The sequence below is a fragment of the Manis javanica genome, chromosome 15 (genome assembly GCF_040802235.1).
Source record: "Manis javanica isolate MJ-LG chromosome 15, MJ_LKY, whole genome shotgun sequence".
NCBI lineage: Eukaryota > Metazoa > Chordata > Mammalia > Pholidota > Manidae > Manis > Manis javanica.
In genome coordinates, this window is record NC_133170.1 from 3,977,455 (window position 1) to 4,000,439 (window position 22,985).

A 22,985-nucleotide genomic window follows, 5' to 3' on the forward strand; every position below is an offset into this window, starting at 1 on the left:
TGAGGACAACTGCCATTAGGATTATAAGGGGAGATGTCTTGGACCAAGTTAGATAGACTTTTAGATGTAAGGTGATGGAAGGTCAAAACCATTTTTAAAGAGTCATGACACACCATCCCGACATGGATCAATAACTGAAACAGGTGTAGGCACATACTCTTCATGAAAACTTCATTTTATGGCAATGTTATTAGTTAAGCCAGTGAACAATGATATGAAAAAAAACATATGTTGGCTTTTTTGAAGATGGTTAATTTTAACATCCTCATGGGGGCAGGGAAGGACAGATGAGAAGATAATTCATTGAGTCCCTGTGAGAACCGGGTTGGGGTTTAGTTGCCAGAATTGGTCACCAAATTGGTTGTCTTGGTGGCCAAAAGTAAGTCTCATTCTTAAGTCAGAGTCACGGCAGCTGCCACACTAAACATGGTGCAGTCTTGGCAGCTGGTGGGGAGAGAGATTAGATGTTCTGTCCGTTACTCAATAACCATTGTTCACTGGCTTAAATAATAACATGGCCATATAATTAATTTTTCATGAAGAGTATGTGCTCACACCTGTTTCAGAAATGTTACTTTTATTGATCCGCGTCTGGGATTTCTTTGCTGTGCGAATCTGGACCATATCACAGGGGAACTTTGTGACAGCCAAGTATGTTGCATGTCTTTGCATAGTTCCACTGCATTGCTTTGAATACATCATTTATCTAACCTTCCTAAATAATTTATACCTCTCCCTGAAATAATTTGAAGTAGTGTAGTGTTCCCTGGATTAGTAATTTGCCAACTTGAGGAGATGTTTGTTCTTTCTGTTTAAATTAATCTCAACAGAGCAGAATTTACCTATGCCAATAAAATCACTATAGCTTCTGATTAGTACTTTGACACCCACAGTAAACTTATGTATTAAGCCTGTGTAGAGAGAAATTTATACCCATTATAGTGTGGGCTCATGGATTCCCTCCTGTGTCTATTTTTGTGCTGAGTTTGTTAGTCTACTAAGATTCATTCATGATTTTATTCAACATGCCAGGAGTTATTTTTCTTAAAAGCATTCCCATTTTTTATTCATTTTAAAATACATATCTGTGTCTATGACCAGGTATTGCACATTTTGTCAAGAGTATTCACCCTTCAAATGATGTACTTTCTTCCATTATTCTCTCTCTAAATATACACATATATGATTTATATTTTGTGAGATGTAGCAACTCAGTTCCTGCTAGTTACATGGATAGAAAATTATCCAGAAATAAAGGGTTATGTTTCCATTTTTTTAGGGTTGAGGAGTTTAGGAAGTCTTACACATTTGTGAACTATTGACTGCAATTCAACAAAACAAAATCTGAACAGGTAAATTTATCTTTTTAAATTTGTACACCCATCAATTTAATGAATACATTTAGTTACACTTTCACTCCCTCCTTTCTCAAATATTTGTTAAGCACTTACTCTGTGCTGGGCATTAGGCAATTAGTTGCATATCCAACATTATTATAAAACAGAATAAAAATTTCTACTGATATGTTTATGTGTAATTGTCCTTGACAAACAAGTAAAGTAGTTCAGATCTAAGTTTTTCCCCTTTGCAAGAAACGGTAGAGCAGCAAACCCACAGAAAAATATAATAGATTGTGAAAGATGAGGCTTTCTTCCCAGATCTTTTTCCTGTACATAAATGAGTGAGACAGCATTTCTATAACTGAAAACCAAAAATCTTTAGTATCCTAAGTATACTTTATTTATGTTAATAATCATAGATTTGACATATTAAATGTACTAAATACATTTTATTTAATAATCCATTAAAATTACACATTCATTTTAGCACTTTTAAGTACATTACAAAATTTGAAACTTATAACAAGCTCTGTGAAGCAGATGGCACAGAAATTATGATCCCTAAATTTCAAACGAGGAAACTGGCATGTAGATATGCCTAAACTGATCTGACACAGTGATGACTGAATCCCAGTTTGACAGATCACCAAATAGAGCAATAGGGCTCGACAATCATAAATGGCTTCATGTGTGATGTTCTTGGAGGTGCAGAGCCCAAGGTTTCTTTTCACCTTCAACCCCATGAAGCTCTCGACTGCAAAATACAAAGCCTTAGCTTGACTATATTTGGGAGGAAGGGGGATTTATGGCATGGAAACCCTCCCACACACATACACTCACATTATGGTTCTGAAGCATATGTCCATTCTTATATTTGAATGTAACATGTCTGATGTTCAAAGAGGTTATACTCTCTTAATAACATAAACTGATAGAAGATGCAGGCTGTTTAGATTCTATTCTGTGATTAATAATGTTGCTTGGACTTCCTTGAGAGACCAACTTAGCCCTCTGCCCACCCCCTGCCCGTGTAAATGTATGTGTCTCTATCAGGATGACCAGTGACTGCAGTAACTCATTTGGCTTACTGACTTCATGTTCTACCAACCTTGTGTCGGTCCGTGAAATCCTTCACTCAGCCCTGTAGTGAAGGCGCCACAGGGACCGGAACGGAGGCTTATCTGAGAAAAACCTCCACGCCTGTTCCTTGGACTCCTCTTTCCCTTTCTATCTACACGACTTCTCCGGGCAAACACAGGCAGTCCTGTGGCTTGGAAAGCGCTTTATACAACAGTGTATCACAACCTGATGCTGTCTCAGCCGTCGCCCGGGCGTTGTGCCCTACAGGACCCCAGCTCGGCGGCTGCCTTTGGCAGCTGGACAGGCACCTCACTGCACAGGCCCACGTCTGCTCCTCCAGGTAGCGGTGACTCCGTTCTTTCAGGAGCTCCTGACAAAAAAAGTCCGGCGCTTCCTTGATGCCTGTGTTTCTCTCAGACCTCACATAAAGTCCACAGCCAGTCTTCTCGGCTCCTCCTTCAAAACATATCTTCACTCTAACCACTTCTTCCCATCTCCACGGCCACCACTCTAGCCCCTCGCATGCTGCCCAGATTATTGCGATACCTCCTTCCCCATCTTCTGGTTACCCTCCCCTAAGTCTTTTCCTAGAATAGTTGCCATTCTCATCTTTTTTCATACCATGGCGTGTGACTCCTCTGTTCAAAGCCCTCTGACACAAACGTCACACAAGTAAAAGCCAGTGCAGTTGCTCTGAGTGATGAGGGCCTACACGATCCAGCGCCGGCATCTCTCTAATCTCATTTCTTACTGCCCCGCTCGCTCTCTCTACTTCAGCCCCCTGGCCTCTTTGACCCTCCTCCCCAGTCCCATCTCAGGCCTTTTCTCTGGCTGCCCCTGCCTGCAATACCCTCCCCTCGGATACCTGCATTGCGAGGGTCTTCATTTCCTTAGGCCTTCAGTTCAAGTTACCTTCTCAGTGATACACATTCTGAAAGTTCAGCCATCCCCTCATCACTTACCCTCCCCCTTCCCTGCATTAACTGTCTCCTTAGTGCACATCTGTCAGCATCTGACACACGCCTGTTAATCACACATCCTGTCTGTTGTCTGTCTCTCCCAGCAGCAGGTGGGTACGCGGCTCTTCTGTCTCACTCCCCGAGGTATTCGTGGGGCATGAACAGTGCCTGGTACATGAGACGTGAGTGTCACAAGAGACCCGATGAGAGTGACTGAATGGAGCCCATCCAGTGCTGAATACAGTCAAATGCAGTCACTGATTATTTATGATCATTTGCTTTGTTTGTGGGAAACACCATGGAGATGAGGGGACTTTTTTCAAACAGTTCCAGCAGTTCTTCAAAGAAAAGACTATTTTCTCATTGAAAGGTTGTTACAACATTTTGAACTCATGTGTTTCTCTGACATTTATTAATAGTCTTCTGCAGTCACTGAAATTACCAGTATTTGACATGTAAGCAGAATGTATTTATATAATTGGAACAGAATATATGTAGATGTGTGTATGATTTTACATATGTACCCTATTGATGTATTCCACGAAAAATGATATATAATAGCTTGTTATTGTTGATTCCCTATGGAGTATTTGAAGTCAAATTTATGGCATACTGTTAGAACTGTAAGTCTACAAAGCATTATCTCTCTCCCTGTGAAAAGTGGTATTTATATATTTTTTCAAGGGGATATTTGGTAAAACAAATGAAAATTAGTGTAAGTATATGAAGTGTTCATCTTTTAATTGGCATGCTGGTGGCTTTTACTTCAGCCATATCAAACTACAGAAAACACGTTCAAAGGTTGAATCTTGTTAGAGATGACACTCAATTTAAGCCCTTTTCTAAACTGGATGATTCTTCTTGAAGATCAGAAGTCCTAAAGAGATTAATAATTTACTATGTCGTTACCCCTTTCTAACATTTAATTACAGTTCACAGCATATTGCAGATGTTAATTATTAATAAAATGATCGATTATATATCACTCTTTGGTACCATTTTACTTCAAGAATAACTTATAAAATATCTATCAAGTTTTCTCCTGTGTAACAGGAACTTTAATGTGGACATAATCCAATGTGTATATTTGCTTACAAACCAAAATGTTCATAGGTCTCTAGTACTAGGGCCAAGCGAATATGAGTCTGGAAGCTTCTATAACCACAATTAAATGATGCATTACAAGCTTGGGCAAATATTGAGTCTTATTTAATCATAAATGTACCATTATTGTTAAAAAGCTTAGAGCTTGTTCATTTCATTTCATAGATGCTTACCGTCACAGAGAGACTCAGTTTACCTGGAAAATGGTACGGAGGGTCACAGAGAAGCACCATTCCTTTCCCCTCCTTCACTCTGACCTCAGGGCGCTCCTCAGGTGGGAAAGGATCGAGATCTAATTGTGCAAGAAGAACGACATTCACTATCTGATGAACAGATAGAGATTTTCATTAAGGTTTGTTTACCTTTTAGCTACTAACTCACTTTTGGATATAATACCTCCCAGGTGGTTTGGTGAAGCCTAGGAAAGTACGTTCTCTGTGCTTACATGCTGGGATTCGCAAACATTAAAAACGAGTTTTGTGGAGAACTCCAGCTTGCGTGAGTATTCTGAGAACCCTAAGATCACAAGTATCCTCAACTTTTGCTTCAAATTTAGGAAGAATCTCAGTAAGGGGAGCTGGAAATATCATGGACTCAGACAAAACCAGGAGTCTGCTAAAGAAAACAAGTAAGGGGGAATTACTTGGAGTAATGGACTCATTTCAGAGGCACATTTCCCTACCGGAGAGAGGACTCCACGTGGAGAAGGAACAGGCTGGAGGGCAGGACCCCACCGAGGAAAGGCGAAGGCCACGCATCTCTGCTCCTGCGCAGACCCTGGTGCTCCTTGGCCCTCACCCCCTTCCCTCTCCGTGTATTTGGAAATCACATTCTGAAACCCCACCATCTGAATCTCCCTTTATTTTACTGGTGCTCCTTCCATTTCAGTCCTGCCTCATCTCCGGTTCCTTCTCTGAGACCAGCACTCAAATTACAGAATCTACTTCTCTCAACATATTTCTCTCTCTGAGAAGTCATCGTTCTAATCGTTACCTTTTTGCAGGGAATCCCTCAAAACTGCATCCTAGTCCTGGGCCTCACCCCCATCCTCGGATACCTAGATTTCCACATGGGTGACATGATGTCGCCACAGTCGCTGCCTGTGAAGCAGCCGTTAAGATGCTCCCTCTCATTCTTCAGGATGGCTCTCCTTGCACCCATCTATTTGTAAACAGAGCAGAATGTTTCTGCCCTTTGACTAAACTTTTCTTAAATATTTCGGGTCTTTTTCTCTTGGGCGCAATGCAGTCTCGATGATTTCTTCAAAGATTGTATTATGTACATTCCCCCTGTCATCACCCAAACTTAACGGGACGGCTCTCCTACACTGTCTCGCCTCCTCCTGGAAATCAGCGTGACATGAGGCCTCGCAGAGCACCCCTGTCACCCTGTAACCCATCGTGCGAAAGACTCCAGTGCTGTCTTAAAACATCGCCCCCTGAAGATCTAGTTCAACCCCTCTCCCAGCGAATGATTTTCTTCCAGAACAACCTCTAACTTTTTAGTCTACCATTGTATTTCTCCAATATTTTTCATTATTGCCCCTATTAGGAGAAATTTTTCAAACTTAATTTAGCTCAATTTATTCTTAATCAGAGAAATGAAGAACTAAGGGATTAGGTTTTCTTAGGTAAAGTTGAGCTTTGGAGAGACAGGAATTAAGATGGTTTTTCTCTGCAAGATCAATTTTCACACCCTTGTGGGTCATACCACCCCACTGCAAACGCATGGCTCAGCACTTCCATTGAGGCTAGTTTTTAGAAAGTCTTCAAGATCCTTCAGCACACGGCCTTCGTTTATTGTCCAATACCTTCCAGGACGCTTTGCTCTCTTGACATTTTCCTCCACACCAGTAAGGCCCTCCTCACCCGCGGGCTCTTACTCTCATTCCCTCTTCACCCTGACTTCTCTTCTTACTGAACTTTTAAATGCCAGCATCTAATTTCTGCTTCACCTACTACACTTACCCTTTTCAAAGTTACGATTACTTACATCCAAAACTCAGGGTGGCTTCGGTGCTTCTGACCATCCCGTAGTTATTGGATGCTAAACAGTAGTAGACTCCAGCGTCTTTCTGCTTGTCAGGGTTGTTGATAACAAGGTTTCCTCCTACCATACTGTACCGATCACTGGTCAGATCAATATCACCATTATTCATTCTCCACCTGGGAGAAAAAAGAAATAAATGTCACATCAAAGGTCAGGCAGTCTACAAGCAGTGTACGAGGCTATCATTCTAAAGTAATATGAGTAGCGCTCCATGTGAGGTCAGACGATTAAGTAGATGACTCAGAGAAGTATTTCTCTCTCTCCTGTAATTCCACGTCTTTGGGCTCATGAATTACAATTTAGCTCTGGCACAGAAAGGTGAATGTTCAAATGCATAAAATATTTCCATTTTTCGTGAGGCATCCCAAAAGACTAACATTTCATTGAATTTCGTTACATAAATTGGTTTCTTAGCAGATACAGGTGGATTATAAATGACAAGTTTCCATGCACTAGTTTCATGTATATCCTCATCTGTTGTATGCGATATCTAAAGGCATTGCTCTGGCAGAAACAAAATGTAAAATAGTAATATCTGATTCTAAGCATCCAAGTCATTTTTCAATAAAACAAATTAATTGAAATCAGGGTTCTACTCAATAAATGTCACATTCTGACCACTAGAGGTCGATCACACAATTTGAAAATGATAAAAGTCATTTGGTCTTTTGCTTCCAAAACACAAGTACACTATTGCAGGTATATTTATAAATACTGTGTTAAAAATACATTGACTAGAAACAGGAATCTAACTTTCTTGATGCCATGATAAAAAGAATGCATGTAGACAATAGTTTCCAATTAAGCCGGTTACCTGCTTAAATTCATCATCATCCCGTACCAGGGTTTAACCCTAGGGCCTCACGTCTTCAGCAGTGTCATAGACAAGAGCTGTGGTCAAACAGCGGGCTCCGACGCACGGCTCATTGCCTGGCACATTTCTGACTAGGGTCAGAATCTTGCCAAAAAGCCCTACTGATTTTAGAATATATTTTATAAAGTCAAATTACTGTAATATTTTGTTTTAATTTTTACAATGTAGGAGGTGATTTAAAAGCAAACATAGAAAACTGCTTTTGCATTTTGAAAACCTACCAGATTCCAACCCAATGAATAAATCCCCTCTCCTCCACTGCGGGCAGCATTTCCCTGTGTGAACCACCCCCTGTTAAGGAAGTGGCTCACCACTTGCCAAGGCAATAGGTTTCCTTGTTGAGCAATTCTAATCGTTACCTGCTTTTTCCTGTTATATTGACTCCAAATTGTTATTTATTGGCTTCACTTCCCTCAGTGGATCTGATTCTGCCTCTGATGTCATAATGATTAGGTTTTGCTGTGTTTAGGTAAGTTCACTGGTCTATCTTATTTTCAGGAACACACACCATCGTCTTAATCCTTTTTCACACAATGATTTTACCGGAGTTCTTTTTATGTTGGGGGTCAAAGCAAGATGCTGAAAGCCTCAAGGCAGGTGAGCAGAAGGTAAAATTCCCTGTTGTACCTTCCAGGGTGTTGCCATGAATAAGACATTATCGGAGACCATGCCATAAATATAAAACTACTGTGAGTGACAAACTGCATGATTACCAAGGTTAGCATGGCTTGCTCTGCACAGTAAATACATTTTAAAACTTCAGATGTTCTTTTCCATCAGATAAGCTGTGTCATGAGCTGAATTTTTTCTCCTTTTTTTTTTTTTTTGCTGTCAAACAGACTGCTTTCATCAGAGAATTAAACATCTATGACCGCCCTCAGCTCTCCACATGCACATATGCACAGTCAGACCACACTCCCCCTGGGGGCTTTGGGGCTCCTACAACCTATGGGAGGAAGGTGGTGATGCATTTGCCAAGACAAGTGTTGCTTCTGTTTTTACTTGTCTAATTTTGGTAAGAATACTTTGCAGGGTATCTCCTCACATGAGGTTTCCCAAATTGTCAAACACACAGAGACAAAGAAGAAACTGGTGACCACCGCCAAGGACTGGAAGGGAGGGAGGAAGGGAGGCGCTCGTGCAGAATCTCAGTTACGCAAACCTTTGCTCCTTACTGCCTCTGGGGGAGGGGAGGTGACAAGGAGACGACACTACCTGAGAACAATCTCTTGTTTTGTCAGCTCCATGCCAGCCTGGAGGCCCATTTGCTAAGGTTCCGTGTACGTACATCAAGGACAGAGTGCACAGTGTAAGTCACCAAATAGCTTCTGAAATGCTATTAACCTATGTAGGTAGATACGCACAGAAAAAAAGTGTATGTTTCATTGAAAGTCATGAAACCTGCATTTCAGTCCTGGATCTGTGATTCACTAGCTCTGGAGCAATTTACTTATTCAGGACCCGGTTTCCTCTCTGCCAAATCACATGTTTGGATTAGTCTCCTCTACAGCCCCTGTGAGTCATACTATCGTGTCTGTAACAAGGTACATAAACTGCTGCTATGTATGGCTTAAGGGTAGAAATAAGTCTGATGCATCAAATATTTTCAGAACAAATGTATTATTTATAATTTATAAAATACCTACTCATATTGCAATCCCATGCATGAAATTGAAACAATAAAAAAAAATTTCAAAGGGATGATGTTTTTGTACCTAAATTCATCTAAATTTATATTTTATTTTATGAGTGATTTTATAATTACAGCCAGAGGCAAGAGAAAATGAAAAATGAGTTCAATTGGAATTAATGGGAAAGGGGTATTCTTTGTGATAACAACTTTTTGTAACAATAGAAAGTTATTTTTCCATCTAGGAAAAACAATACTTTTAAAATCAGCTTTGTTGAATGACAACCTTCAATTACATCAGCTGACATGAACATGCTCAAGCCCCAATTTTCTCATCAATCACTTGTTTGGTCTTCACGGAACCATTTCACAGGTAAAATTCAAATCCATTAGCATTTGGTTAATTTCTGATTCTCATTGTTTGCAACAGAAACTGCTAGCATACTTTTCTGAACCATCTGAAGTAGGAAAACCCATTACTTTTTATAAAGTTATCTTAGAAAACATGAATAAAAAAACAGAAAGATATGTTTATATAGATGGTCCAATAGGTAGAGACATTTAAGAAATCTGCTGTATTGTCTGAAACACAGATTCGAAACCAATGAAAAGAGTGGTGCTTTCTAGAATTCTCTATGCAAGCTCTTTAAATGTGTTTAATACAGAAATATCATCCATCGTGTGCAGGTGTGAGTTATCGGGTCAAAGCATACAAGGACATTTTATCCTCAAATGTGTGCATTTATATCGTGCATGATTTTCATGCTTAGTAGCATGACTTAGACTGGATGGTTTTTAAGTAGAAAACATCGAATGGCACTGGCATTATCTGTGTAGGAAATAATGTTAATTCTTGCACATATTTAAGGGAACTTGCTTTCTATTTGGACATTTTAGTTTAATAACTGAAATGCCAATATGTTTGTCAATGTCCCTGGACTCGGTAGGAAGCCTCATGTTACAGCTCTCTCTATCAGTAAAGGGCCGTAGACGCAGATCCGCAGCCTGTGACCGGCAACCCACTCTGTCCAGAGCAGGCGGTACATTACTTGTGAGCTGGGAGAGGGCTGCCTCGGGCCCTGCAGTTCAGCGACACTTTCCCTTCAGGCGATTCCTCTGGGTAAATGGTATTAATCGGCTGCTCTTCAAAGATCGGTCCAAATCCTTTATCTTCCTCTGAAACTACAAGAAAAATATAATTTTTAATATAGTGCTGCTTTATAAGTGAAAAAATCTGGATACATTATAAAAAAAAGTTCTCAAAGATATGTCAGAAACACAGAATCTCCATTTTCATTCAAAAAAAAGATACGTGTCCCTATAATTCTGAGCACGATATTCAGGTTCTTAACACAAATTTCTTTCCTGCCTGTCTCTTATTATTCTTCCTGAAGCACCCGGCCTGTTCACTGACTTGCATTTCCTCAGACAAGCCACGCTTTCACGCCTCGAGCCTCTGCACACAGTTTTCCTCCTTCCGTTGTCACCAGATCGCTTTTCTCCTCCTATCAAAATCTGTTTGGTCTTTCATGACTTCACCAGAGTCAGTCCCTTGGGAAGCCACTTCTCACCTCTTAGCTTCAGATGGTCCTCCTTTGTGCGCATAACTTCCTCTACAGCTTATGTGACTTACTCGCATGGGGTGACTCCTGATGGCAATTCTCTGCTCCATGACACAGCAAATGCTTGGGGAAAGGTGGCTACGTCCCTAATCTCTACACACCACCCTCCTAGCTGGCTGTCTAGCACTCTGGAACACAAGAGGTGCTTAATGATTGCTGAACAAGAGAATGGATGAATTCCTACATTTTTCTGGGGAAATTGGTCTCTTTCCTGAACTGGTTCTTGTCTATTTTTTTTTTCTAAACATGCAACCGACATCGGTACTCAGTAACACAGAACAGTCTAATAAACGAAGCGTGTGGATAAGAGCTCTGAGCAGCTGGTTTAAAGTCCATCACAAACATACCCACAGTGGGAAGCAGCTGTTCATGGCAGCTATCCTCTCTGGAAGGGAAGAGTGACACCTGACAGCAGGAGGTGAGAATCAGTCACATGGCATCAAGGTGTGCCATTCACAGAGCACAGAAAACAGCCGTGTGCCTGACGGAATGAACGCTGAGATGTGTGGCTAGAAAAGTGGAATGTTCTTACATGGGATCATTAGACTGTCTCTCCTAGATCAAGGCTATGGTTCACTCGCCCAATTTACTTGTTAAAAGAGAGTTTAAGGCCATGTCATGCAGGCGCTGTGTCTGCTCCGACGTCAGCCCTGAAGGTGAGAGCTTTGCTTCAGCTTCCCTTTATGATTAATTTCATGACGTCATTTAAACCTTGCCTCACTACTGTTCACAGAGCCTTTGGAAAAATTATTTAAACTCTCCAAGCCTCACTATCACCCCTTATAAAACAGGGATAATAATAAAGCCCACCTCATTAGATAGTTCAAGAATTATTTTCAGACAATGCACATAAGACACTCGTGTACTTGGCTTGAAAAATCAGTAAATCCTGGTTTTTCCAACATTATCCTAAATTTGCCAATCCTTTCAAAATTTAATTTTTATTATTGTATTATGCATCTACCTTATCTTTTGTATATGTATAAACATACACATAGACAACATACATATGTATATTCATATATGTACATCAACTCCTAAAGCTTCTAAAAGCCAGAGGCCAAGTTTTATTCACTCTTCTCAGAGGAACTGAGATTTAGCCCCAGAAATGCACTTTTCTAGCTGTTGTTTCACGCTGCCATTTGTTCTACATGGTGATGATTGTATCTATATTTAAAAAAGAAAGGAAAGGAGTGTGTGCCCTGGGCCCCCTGGGTCTACTGCAACCACAGGTACCATCTCGGGTGTGAGGGGTTCACAGAAGCCTCTGCTAACGAATTTGAAAGTTCTACTCTGAGCTGTGTCTAGACCCACATACACTTCTTGAGGTTGTAAAACTGCAAATGCACGTGACGTTCTCTGCTTCACTTTTAATAATTCTCCTGATGATGCCAAATATTTATTGGCCTTACAGGATGTAACAGGACACCAGAGAAAGTGAGGAATGGATTCCAAATCCCTGACAGCTACTAGAGACATTTGCTTGGATGTGGAGTCGAGATTCTCCATCTCTGAAATAAATGGCCGTGTGTTTATCGATGATAAAAATCATATGCTGTTTTTCTTCCCACATGGAGAAATTCATCAGCTCTTGGTGAGTCGTTCCCATTTGCACAGCTTTTCTGACTGAAGTGATTTAGAAACACCTGCTGATTCAGAGACTGCTGTTTCTTCCCAATTCACATGAAAATGCCGAAGAAGACCAGCAGAAAAGGGTAATTTGACCAATATATTTATATTCTCTTCTTCAAGGCAGGATCACTTCTATGTCAACTCTACCCCCGATAAGTAATGATTTTAGAGTGAAATTCTCAAGCAGTTTTTAAAAATTTAAATAGACTAAATATTTAGCAAAAATAAATACTACTTAGAGGAGTTTAAAGCTCATAAATATCTTCTAAATACACTGTATTTATAGGACAAGCATGATTATGCCATTAATATTATTACCAATGGACAAGAGCATAAGATTAAAGAAGAAATGAATGTCCGATGCAATTCTATGTGTATTTAAACAGAAAACTACCGATCAGCACTGGACTTTCTTGCTATTTTATTTCTTTATAGGTTTTTCTCACTGAATAACAAAGGAAGTAAAGAGAGAATTATTTTTGTTTTAGATTAGCCTAGGTGAACATTGGACCTGAAATAGCTACATTCTTTTTTAATGAAAGTAAGGTAAAAGCAGACCTTGATTGAGAAAAGCCTCTAAACAGATATTTACTCTCCAATATTTAATTATTAATTAAATATCTGAACATTTACATCAAGCATATATTTCATTTAAAAAGCTAGTCACATAGGCTATGAAGAGCGATGTAAGGTAATAGCTAAAAGAGTTTTGCACATGCAAGATGACATACTGGAGAGAACTCTTTTATTTACAAGTGAGGGGGGAAAAAAATCTCAATTTCAGCTCACCTAAGCAATGTAGCAGACATTGCTAGCTGCCTGACCAGTGCCTGCCCCCGCTTCCTACACTGACGACCAAGCTCAGATTCGCTAGAGGATCAAGCCCGCCACCCCAGGACTCTGCAGTGTAGACTGTCTAGGATCAATGCCATTGTATCACTCCCTCCTATGAGAGGACTGGTGGTAAACGTGTTACCGGCTCTGGACATTGAGGTGTTCGGAGATCTACTGAAAGATATCTGGGAAAGGTCTTCTTGTTTTTAAAAAACCCAAAGATACAAAGAAAAAAAAAAACCCTCTTCACCTGTAGATGATGTCAGGCTATATGGAATACCTCTGCGTCCAGCAGGTCAAAGCTGACCAACGAGTTAACGTGTGTACACCGGTGCCATGGACACGGTAGTGCTGGCCAAACGGTGCTGTGAAAGTCTTTCCATAGTAGGTTCAAAAGAAATGATGGGTTGGAGAATTAAAGAGAGCAAGCATGCTTCTGTGTGTGGGTGCGAAGGAATAGCTCTGAAAAGAAAAGTAAGGGAGCCTAGCTACAGGGTGTGAGGTCAGCAAAGGGACGATCTTTTTAAATGAGAGAAATCACTACCGAGTGTCTGTCCACTGACAGAGATGATCGAGCTGAGAGCGAGAAGCAGGCGATGAGGAAACACAGGGACAATTTCTGGAGCGATGAACTTAAACGGACCGAATGGGATTAGGACCCAGGGTGCACGGGCAGGGCTTGGCACCTAAGATCACCCGTGACATGAGCAGGAAGACAGGGTATCTGAGCACAGATGTAGGAGGAGGGTAAAGGCGGTAGGATGAGTTTGTGGACGTCTCCTCTGATTGCCTCCGACGTCTCCGTGCAATAGGGAGCAGAGTCATGAGCAGCAAGTCAGGATGGGCAAGAAGCAACTATGACATGTCCTAGGGACAGTGAGAAAATGAATTCACTGGGGAGACTGAGTGTGTCTGCTGGGCAGTACCAGCTGTCAGCTTGAAATGAGTAGTTACGGATTTAAATTGTGACCAGTCAGCATAGAGAAGGTGGTGGTGTTTTGTTTTTCCTTAATGCCTATTAGCTGGATGATCAAATGAACTTGGGAGCATGTGGATATTTTGTATCTCTTTCCTCCTCAGGAATTCATGGTACTTTTTATTTAGGGTAATGTTATGGGTTGAATTGTGCCCCCACAGAAAGATGGGTCAAACTCCTGACCCCTGGCACATCAGAATGGGACCATATTTAGGAACAAGGTCTTTATAGCAGTAATCAAGTTAAAAATCTCTCCTTAAACGGGGTAAATTTGGACACAGGGACTGGCATGCACAGAGGGAGATCACGTGAAGGGACATAGGGATAAGGCCACGTGGACATGGAGGCAGATGGTAAGACTTATGCTACCACAAGCCCAGGGATGTCTGGTGCCGCCAGAAGAGGCAAGAGGGAGCTTCTGCAGGCTTCAGAGGGCGCATGGCCTTGACAGCACTTTGGTCATGGACTTCTAGCCTCCAGAACTGTGAGACAGCGTTTCTGTTGTTATTAAAGCTCATAATAAACTGCTGAACTTCAGTGAACTAGGCTGTCCCAATTTATTTGACAATGAAGTCCTTTTTAAAATAATTCCTACAAACATCTTGCAGAACAAGTTGTTCTTCGAAATACTTGGATTAATACTGACCTTACACAGCCTGTATTTCCCTATCTCTGCACTTCCATTTCTTTCACACCCTCTACTTAGAATTAGCTCCATTGCTAACACTGAAATACTTCAAGGCTCCCTTCTCTTACCACCTACCCTCATCACTGGCCATTCCTTAATTCTTCATAGTGAATCTTTTAAAGTGCACATTATATTGTTCTTATATATTTGTTACCTACTTATCTCATTCCCAGGTATATGGTAAGGTTCTTGAGGTCAAAATCTTAATGATTTTACATGGCGTACATGTAGAGATTCCTGACTCACAAGATAGAAAGAGAAATGGCTTTGGTGGAATTCAGGCTAAGGTTTTCCTTTCCCCGAGTCCTCACAGCCACCTACAAGCAGAAGCTCTGACAGGCTCCAGCACGAATATCCTTGGCTTGGCACGCAAGCTGGCACTGGATGCTCAGCAATTCTTCCCAGTTCTTCCTTCTCCTACCGCTATGCAGTGGCTTTCGTAACTTTTTCCAGTCTTACTATGTTCATCGAGCATCGGCTATGTCATAAGAACGCCGTGATTTTTACGTATTGGTAAGTCGAGGCTCATAGAAGTTGCATAATTTTCACAAGATCACACGGCCTGCAAAAACCAGACTGAACATGCGAATCCAGGTGGGTCTCACATTAGACTCTATTTTTTCCAGTGTACCAAGCTGCCTCTCTTTCTGGCAAAAACTATTCTACTTCAACAACTAAGCAGAATCACTTACATTCAGTAACACACAAACAATAACATTTGCAACATCTTTGGACTCTTAAATAAACAGAATTTCCAGGTTCCACAGTCTAGTCTTCTTTCTCACCAAAAGATAAGAAGCTTCCAAAAATTAGTTAGGTGTTTATATTATTTAAAATACTGCTTTAAAATTTACGGGCATAGGATTGTTACAGAGCATGCAAGAAAAATCACAAGCCACATGGAATGTTTTCCACCTGCTACAATCTTCTAACAGGATATTTGTGCTGTATTCGTTCATTCATGTTGGCAATCAAACAATTTGTCTTTTGACCCCACATAAATCATCTTACAAAATTTCCAAGTGATCTAACATTAACCACTTGCCTTTAAGTTTAGAGAGTTAATAATCTAAAGCAGAGACGAACTATGAGTCATTTGAGAAAAGCTACTTTTAAATTGTGTCTTTCATCAACCTACCTCCATGGCCATACCTTCTGTGCCAGGTGAACTCTAAAAATGAAAGAAGAAACCATTTTAATTCCAAAACAGCAATTCAAGTTGTGGTTTGAAGACATTACTCAAGTACCTGAGCTACTAGTTCATGAAATTAGAACCCTAGTCCTTTATTATTAAGGTTGACAAAACCCATTTCTGCAGATATTTATTTCTTATCTTTGCATATTATAGCTATAGCACTAACACTTGTGGTCAATAGAAGTAGCATGAATTTTCAGTACTAATAAGATTATTGTTTATCTTATTCATAAAACCAAGACAGCCATGATAACCTACCATAAAAAAGTTTATTATATTTGCATAGTATATGTATAAACATGTATGCAATTATGTGTATGTATAATTACTATGGTCATATAAATGTTATTAAAATTATTAAGTACTGATAAATTTTGGGGGGGATTCTGAAGTCATCATAATAAAAATTACTCCTCAAAATAAAACAGCATTTTTATTTCCTTAGTAATAACAAGATGTCCATCAAGTTCATCACTAAAGAATCAATGGTGATTGACAGATGAAGGAATGAGATCCCTCTATGTCTGGAACTTAATAGCAATTCAGCAAGTACTTACTGGGTTAAGGTAATTGAGTTTAAAGTATTACAAAAATTTGATGGTTAGAAAACACGCTGCTTTCAGATAAAAACACAACGCAGCTCTCCTTGTAAGAAGTATTTCTGGATACTTCATATTTGTCTTTGAAAGAGAGAGATACAGTATCTGTCCTGAAACTTGAGCGGTTTCAAAACTGCTTTGTCATTATAATGTCCTTATGCATATTGCAGATTGCTTTAAAAATGTTTTTCATAAGACTGACCAGCTAGTAAGAAAAATTAAATTATATTAAGTAATATAGAAAGAAAAAAGGAAACAAATGTTTAAAACCCATTACTTTCTAATTATTTTACTACATTTTACTTTCATTTATGCCATTGAGGTCACTTAAGCCTTGTGTATCTATATGGTGAAAATACTATATAATGGTGAGTTGTTATGTACTTTTGCAACAGCACATTAAATGATTTAAATTTGTCAAGATTGGCCATAGCAGTAACATTTACTCCCCAGGAATTTACAAATGTTACACAGCAGGGATTTTTTTCCCCCAAAGATCAAGATTTTAAACTTTACCAGCACACAATTACTTCAGATTGAGTAAATCTAATGAAATTTTAATTGAAAGTAAAAAGAAAAAGAAAATAGGGTTAACTTTAATATTTATTAATTTACTTATCTGACCCAGGTGTCAAAATAAAGTATTCATTCTAACTTCATTCTAATATATTTAATAAAGTGAACATACATGTTGATTACATTGACATAATTCATGGAGAATATGCAAAGGGTGTTTCTTACCTGACAGACAGGTTGTAAAAGATATTATCACAAGGTGACTGACCGGCAACCACATTTTCATCTTGTGTGCAGTACAGGTTAGGTTCAATTTTCCAAAAAAAGCTTTAGCTTTATAGCAGTTAATGTTAAACACCTACATCAGGAAAAGAAGAGATGAAAAGAAAGAAAAGAAAAAAGACCAGAAAAGGCAAGAAGCACAGGAAAAGGAAAGAAGGAAGGGCAAGTGCTCATCATTTGTGGTCAACATCAACAATCCTGTTTTATTTTAAGTTTCTTGTCTGTAGAATAAGTTTTAGTTTATTTAAACACTTCCGTAAACGCCATGTTGTATGAGGTGCCACATCTGCCCTCCGAGGGCCATCAGCTGCCTCCGAGGACTGATGCTGTTACGAATGTGAACGAGTTACTCAGTTGGTGTGCTTTAGCTTTTAAGTCTAACAATTGAGTATAATAATACATTTTCTACAAAGAACACAGTTGTAAACATTTCCATTTGATCATTTTAAGTGAAGACCACATTTAACTGAAGGGCTGGTAAAAGATTCAATTAAAGATATGCATGTGTAAGAGCTTTGTAAACTCACAGACATTATGCAAGGGTGATGTGTTAGCATTAACTGTTGGTGGTTTATGGAAAATTTTTGCCAGAAATGCTAATTTTTAAATGTTAAAATATACCAATAATATATTCATCCCTCTTCTCCTTCACTTCTTTCATCTAATCATTCAACAAAAAGTAAGTAATTAATTGCTCCTTACACAGCAGCAAGGGAAAAATCTGGGTTTTGTGGGGCCAGGTCTTTAAAAGCTGGACATCCATCTTTAAGGACAAGAAGACATAATTACTAATGTAAACTAAGCCACAAAACTATGCAGTAGTCCAATAAAAATATCTTGTTTTTATAAATTTTTCCAAAAAGTATGGCCATGTGATCATATGGGTGAGCCTTTGCCTGGGGATGACTTCAGGTGAGGGAACTGCCCCGCGATTTACTCTCCACCCTCACCATGATCTTCGTGGTAGATCTACCTCTGTGGCCAAGCATACAGGTGAGAGAATCAAGAAGAAAGACACCGTTTGCTTGCCCTTAAGAAGTGTGCAGGTCAATGGGAACACAGACGTGTACACGAGTCAATGCAGTGGAATAGCTGTTTGGACCTATATGCGATTAAACTTGAAAATAACCATTTTAACCAAAATGCAATTTTGATTATATTGTAAAAGGCACCGTGATGAGAATCGGCCTGACTACAGTCGGCAGGGCACTAGGGTGCAGTATCGTGCTGTAAAATATGAGTCATTTGGTGACTTCAGAACCCAACCACTTCTTACGTAATGTCTTGAGAGCAACATGTCCCAGGGCATTAAAAAGAAACGCCTTCAATTGGGACCAAATAGAAGTTTCAACTTTGAAAGGCATTAAACCATGCATTCAAAGAATATATAATAACACGGAAAAGTCTCATGACATAGAGTTGGAGGCAAAATATAAATTAAGATAGAGAAGGAGAGCAGTTCTAAAAGGAAGACACCTAATGTGAAATGTTCAATATATAACATATTTAAACAATTGCTTAAACAGCAAAAACAAAATGGCCCTGATTTCTTGCATTGTAATGATAGGTGAAAGAAAAATGTGGAATTTTTTGTTAATTATTGTGGATTTAAAGACCATATTTACCCCCAATTTGCCAGAATCCTAGCATCTGCAGAGGCGAGTAGAAATATTTAGTAATACTATGGAGGCCAGGATAAACCAATTTTTCCTGTTTGGTTTAGAGATTATTCCCCAGTGCAAAATCATTGATTTCTAAGAAGAAGTTTGAGTTCTTAGAAAAACATTGCAGAAATGGGTCCGATAAGCAACAGGAAATACCTAAGGTGTGTCTGCAGTTAGGAAAAATATTCAACAGTTAATTTTTAAAAGCCAAAATTAATTTATGATGAATGAAGTAAAATTCCTTCTGGAGGCAGAGAAATCAATTAAATGATCTGCAGAAGGACTTTTACCTTTGTATTTTGGTGATATATGGTATCATTAGTATCTGAATATAGAAAAAGTTATTAAAATTTCTACACATTGTTCGTATCTTCTAAAGCTTGTCTCAAAAAATGCAGTGAGGATATCTTGGCTTTTGGCTTCTAATTCCTCTCATGAGTTATTCACAGTAATCAGGATGAATTCGGTAGAAAGAGCAAACTATGCCAAAACTGTCGTGTCAATCAAACAATTCCTTTTGTAAGGATTAACTTAGTGATACATGTGTAAACACTGTGCAGATTATAAGCATTTTCAGTTTAATGTGGGAGTAACTACTGGATTTCACATCACTCTAATTTTCCTATTTATAAACTGTTATAGCTTGAGAACACTAAGTAATTCTCACAAATATTCCATTTTAAGAGCAAAAGATGTTTCTGCACTGAGCAGATGGAAGGAAAAAAGAAATCAAGTAAACAGAGGCAAAGAATGAAGAACAATTCTTGTGAGCGTTCCCTGCAGATTTTTAACTGTGGTGGAGTATGGCCGTGAGATTTGGGTCTGTTTACCTCCTTAGCTTCACAGGTAATCTGGGAAAGACAGAGGGCAGGCCGACAAGCAGGCAAGATGTGTCTGCACAGAGCAAATATCTTCAGAGAAATTAAAAAGCTTTCTAGGTCTAGGAGGCTATGTAACATTTCCTTCTGGGATAACCACCACGGTTTATGAGAATCAAGGTGAATTCAACGAGAACAGAGGAAGTCAGCTGGATCGTGTCCGCATTAGGCCCACCCCACCCCATTCATTCTTCAGCTGGCAACTTGGGCTGAGTTACTCAACCTCTTACCCTAGTTTTCCTCATGTGTAAAATACGGAAAGAATGCCTATTTCATAGGACTGTTATGGGAGTTGCATCAGACCGTGCTTGCTAAATGTTTACTCTGAAAGCATTTGATAAGTGTCAACTTATTATCCTACTAGGCCACAGTCCTGTTGGGCTGGGGAGCACGTCTCTTGTCCCTTGATGCCTCTCTAATGCCGGCCACATAGAAGTGGCTTGATACATGTTATTGAATAAATGAGGGACTGAATGGACCATTCCATAACTGAAGTACAAAGCCATTGCCATAAACAAACTGAAATTTAACTTTAATATCTTAAAATAAGTACAGGATGTGACAATAGCTGATAAAGAATTCCTCTCACTGGGGTTTTGCTGCTTATCAATATACTCCAGAAGAGGAGATGCTAAGTAACAATATTTTAAAGCACATTTTAATACACACTTTACTGATGGCTATTGGAAGTCTCTGTCTTCCAATGTGAATACACACCCTCTAGCCAGAAGGAAAAGATTTTTCCTTGTTTTGAGCCTCTCTGTGTCATACTGTGCTATATTTTCCTTCACTCCAAAATATTGCGTATTTCACCAGGACAGTGAATCATCACCCTGGCAGCCTGTAATTTATTTCATTTAATGGGTTTCTGGCTGTTCCAGGATAAAAGCATCTTTCTCATCTTGTTCACACTTTTGTTTTCTGCTGGTGATTTGCTCTGTTGTGCCATGGTTACCCCATCATTTGTGACTCCCTGAGCGCATCCCCTCAGCAGTGCAGCTGAAGAGAGGTGACAACGCTGAGCCCGGTCTGCTTCCCCGGGGACACGCCACTCAGTAATGCCCAGCCAGGCCCCCCGGCCTCAGGCGCCGCAAAGGGCTGCAGCAAATGACATGGCAGAGCAAGAAAGCAAACAACTCTGACAACAATAAGCCAGTTATTGGAGAAGACACTTCACTTCTCTCTAAGTGGATGGCAGAAAGATCCAGAAACAGGAACTGAGAAGGCCCTCTGTCCCTGAGGCCGCACTGGGCCGCTGGCTCCCCGAACCTGCTGGCCTTCAGAGCCCGGCAGCTTCTCTACTCCCGGCCTGCGCCTCCCACCAAGGACCGCACACGCTGCACCCCCACATCATCACAGAGCACCAGGGGGCCAGAGCCTGCTTCCCCCTCACATGTTCCGGCACTGCGTTACTTTCTGAGAGAATTCAACTTCTTTTCTCAACATCCTTTCCTAAATCTCTTACACACTAAAACCACAACATTTTTACAATAAGGCCATATTATATTTAATATAATATAATTTAGCCAGTAATCATTATTTGCAAAGTATTTAGTATTTAATGAAAGGGTGTTCCATCAAGACCAATACAACTAATATTTCAGTGAACTGATGATTAAACAATCATTTACGTCGATGGAGAACAAGATCTTAGGAATACAGATGAAATGTTAATATCTATTATCAAATGCTCACATCTCTATTTTAGAAAGAAAAGATTTGGGGGGTATCAGGAATCTATCGTGATCTATTCTCAACGCAGCTCATGAAAGGTCATATTACAAAGTACATTTAACCTGAAATTTTACTGATGGTGGTGCTCATTCGGCTCTCTGGTTCTGAAGAGCGTTTGCTATCGAGTTCTATTCCCAGGAAATAGAGGAAGCTTGCAGGAGTTGAACATAGATCCGTCTATGTGAAGGGGCACTAATGTCTCCTCCTCTTAACATTTTAAAACCCGGGGACAGTTCATCCTAAGACTCCATCTGAAATCCCATCTCCGCTGCACAAGCCACGTGATCTCCCTGACGTGTCAGTCATTCCCAGGCTGTGAGGCGGAAGTCAAGTTCCTCCCTCCCAGGGTCAGGACAGCACGAAATCACACGTGTGACGGCTACGTGGCAGGCAGTGGGGAGCAAAAGGTCTCTGACACATGTACATAATAGAGGTCAAACATTAAAGTGCAATATATGAAATTTTCCAGAAATAAAACTAGTTTTGAACTTTAAAGAAATGAATCCTCTTTTAGAAAGGGGATACTGTATATTTAAATGCTATGTCCATTAGGCATTTTCATAACAATGTTATACCTCTCCGGTTAATTTTCAGATTATTAAATACAATTTAAATGTAAGTGACATAACTCCTTCTAGCTTAATAACTGCACACTTTAGATCTTCTTCTCCAGCCTCACACCGACTTCTTCAAACTCTATCATCAAATTAGTATCTCAGCTTAACAGTTTTCTTGCAGTCATTAACAATGTTTTAGCAGCTTAATGCTATGATCAAATATATTTAGTAAAAATGTCTGAAGAACGTGCTGTTCTACACCAGGGAATAACAGTACTCATCCAAGGAAACACCCTGTTTCCTGAAAATGATTATAAACAGTATCCTTATTTTTCAGAACAGTCATATACTGCTTAGCTGGCAGGTAGAGCAAGATGGTCTTCAAATTGCAACTGCCTTAGCCCCGGAAACAGCCTGCCGCTGGACTGTGTGGGAAGCATACGTAAAAAGAGGAGCAATATATTTCAAAACACTTCAGTAAATATACCACCAGACTGTGAATACAATGACTGAGAGGCAGCTGAGGGGAAAAGCCCATCTGACGGCTTTCCGAAGGTATAGATATCGAGAGCTGACAGGACAGCCTGCATTTTATAAAACAACCGACTGCTCCCATTTTTAGATAATTAGACATATGATTAATTACTCACTTATTTAAATGATGTAATATATGCCTAGGAACTTAAAAATAGTGGAACTCCTTTGTGATATTTATAGCACATATTTTTCAAAGACTAATTTAAGTCCATGATGTCATACAAAATTGATGGCA

At 39.7% G+C, this 22,985-nt stretch overlaps 1 protein-coding gene across 9 annotated transcripts in view; it reads right to left on the reverse strand.

The window, feature by feature from the left end:
* Positions 1 to 22,985, reverse strand: part of CNTN1 (contactin 1) — a 257,831-nt gene that overhangs the window by 110,943 nt on the left and 123,903 nt on the right. For 6 of the 9 annotated variants that reach the window (XM_017677253.3, XM_017677254.3, XM_073222415.1 and 3 more), the window contains 5 exons: positions 17,324 to 17,456; positions 15,927 to 15,959; positions 10,086 to 10,218; positions 6,476 to 6,648; positions 4,680 to 4,775 (listed from right to left, as the gene is read on the reverse strand). In XM_017677253.3, the coding sequence (XP_017532742.2) occupies positions 4,680 to 4,775; positions 6,476 to 6,648; positions 10,086 to 10,218; positions 15,927 to 15,959; positions 17,324 to 17,384 (496 nt within the window). In that variant the 5' untranslated portion in view covers positions 17,385 to 17,456. Of the gene's footprint in view, positions 1 to 4,679; positions 4,776 to 6,475; positions 6,649 to 9,052; positions 10,060 to 10,085; positions 10,219 to 15,926; positions 15,960 to 17,323; positions 17,457 to 22,985 lie in introns of those variants that run through there. The other 3 variants (XM_073222417.1, XM_073222418.1, XM_017677256.3) reach the window with 2 other exon arrangements.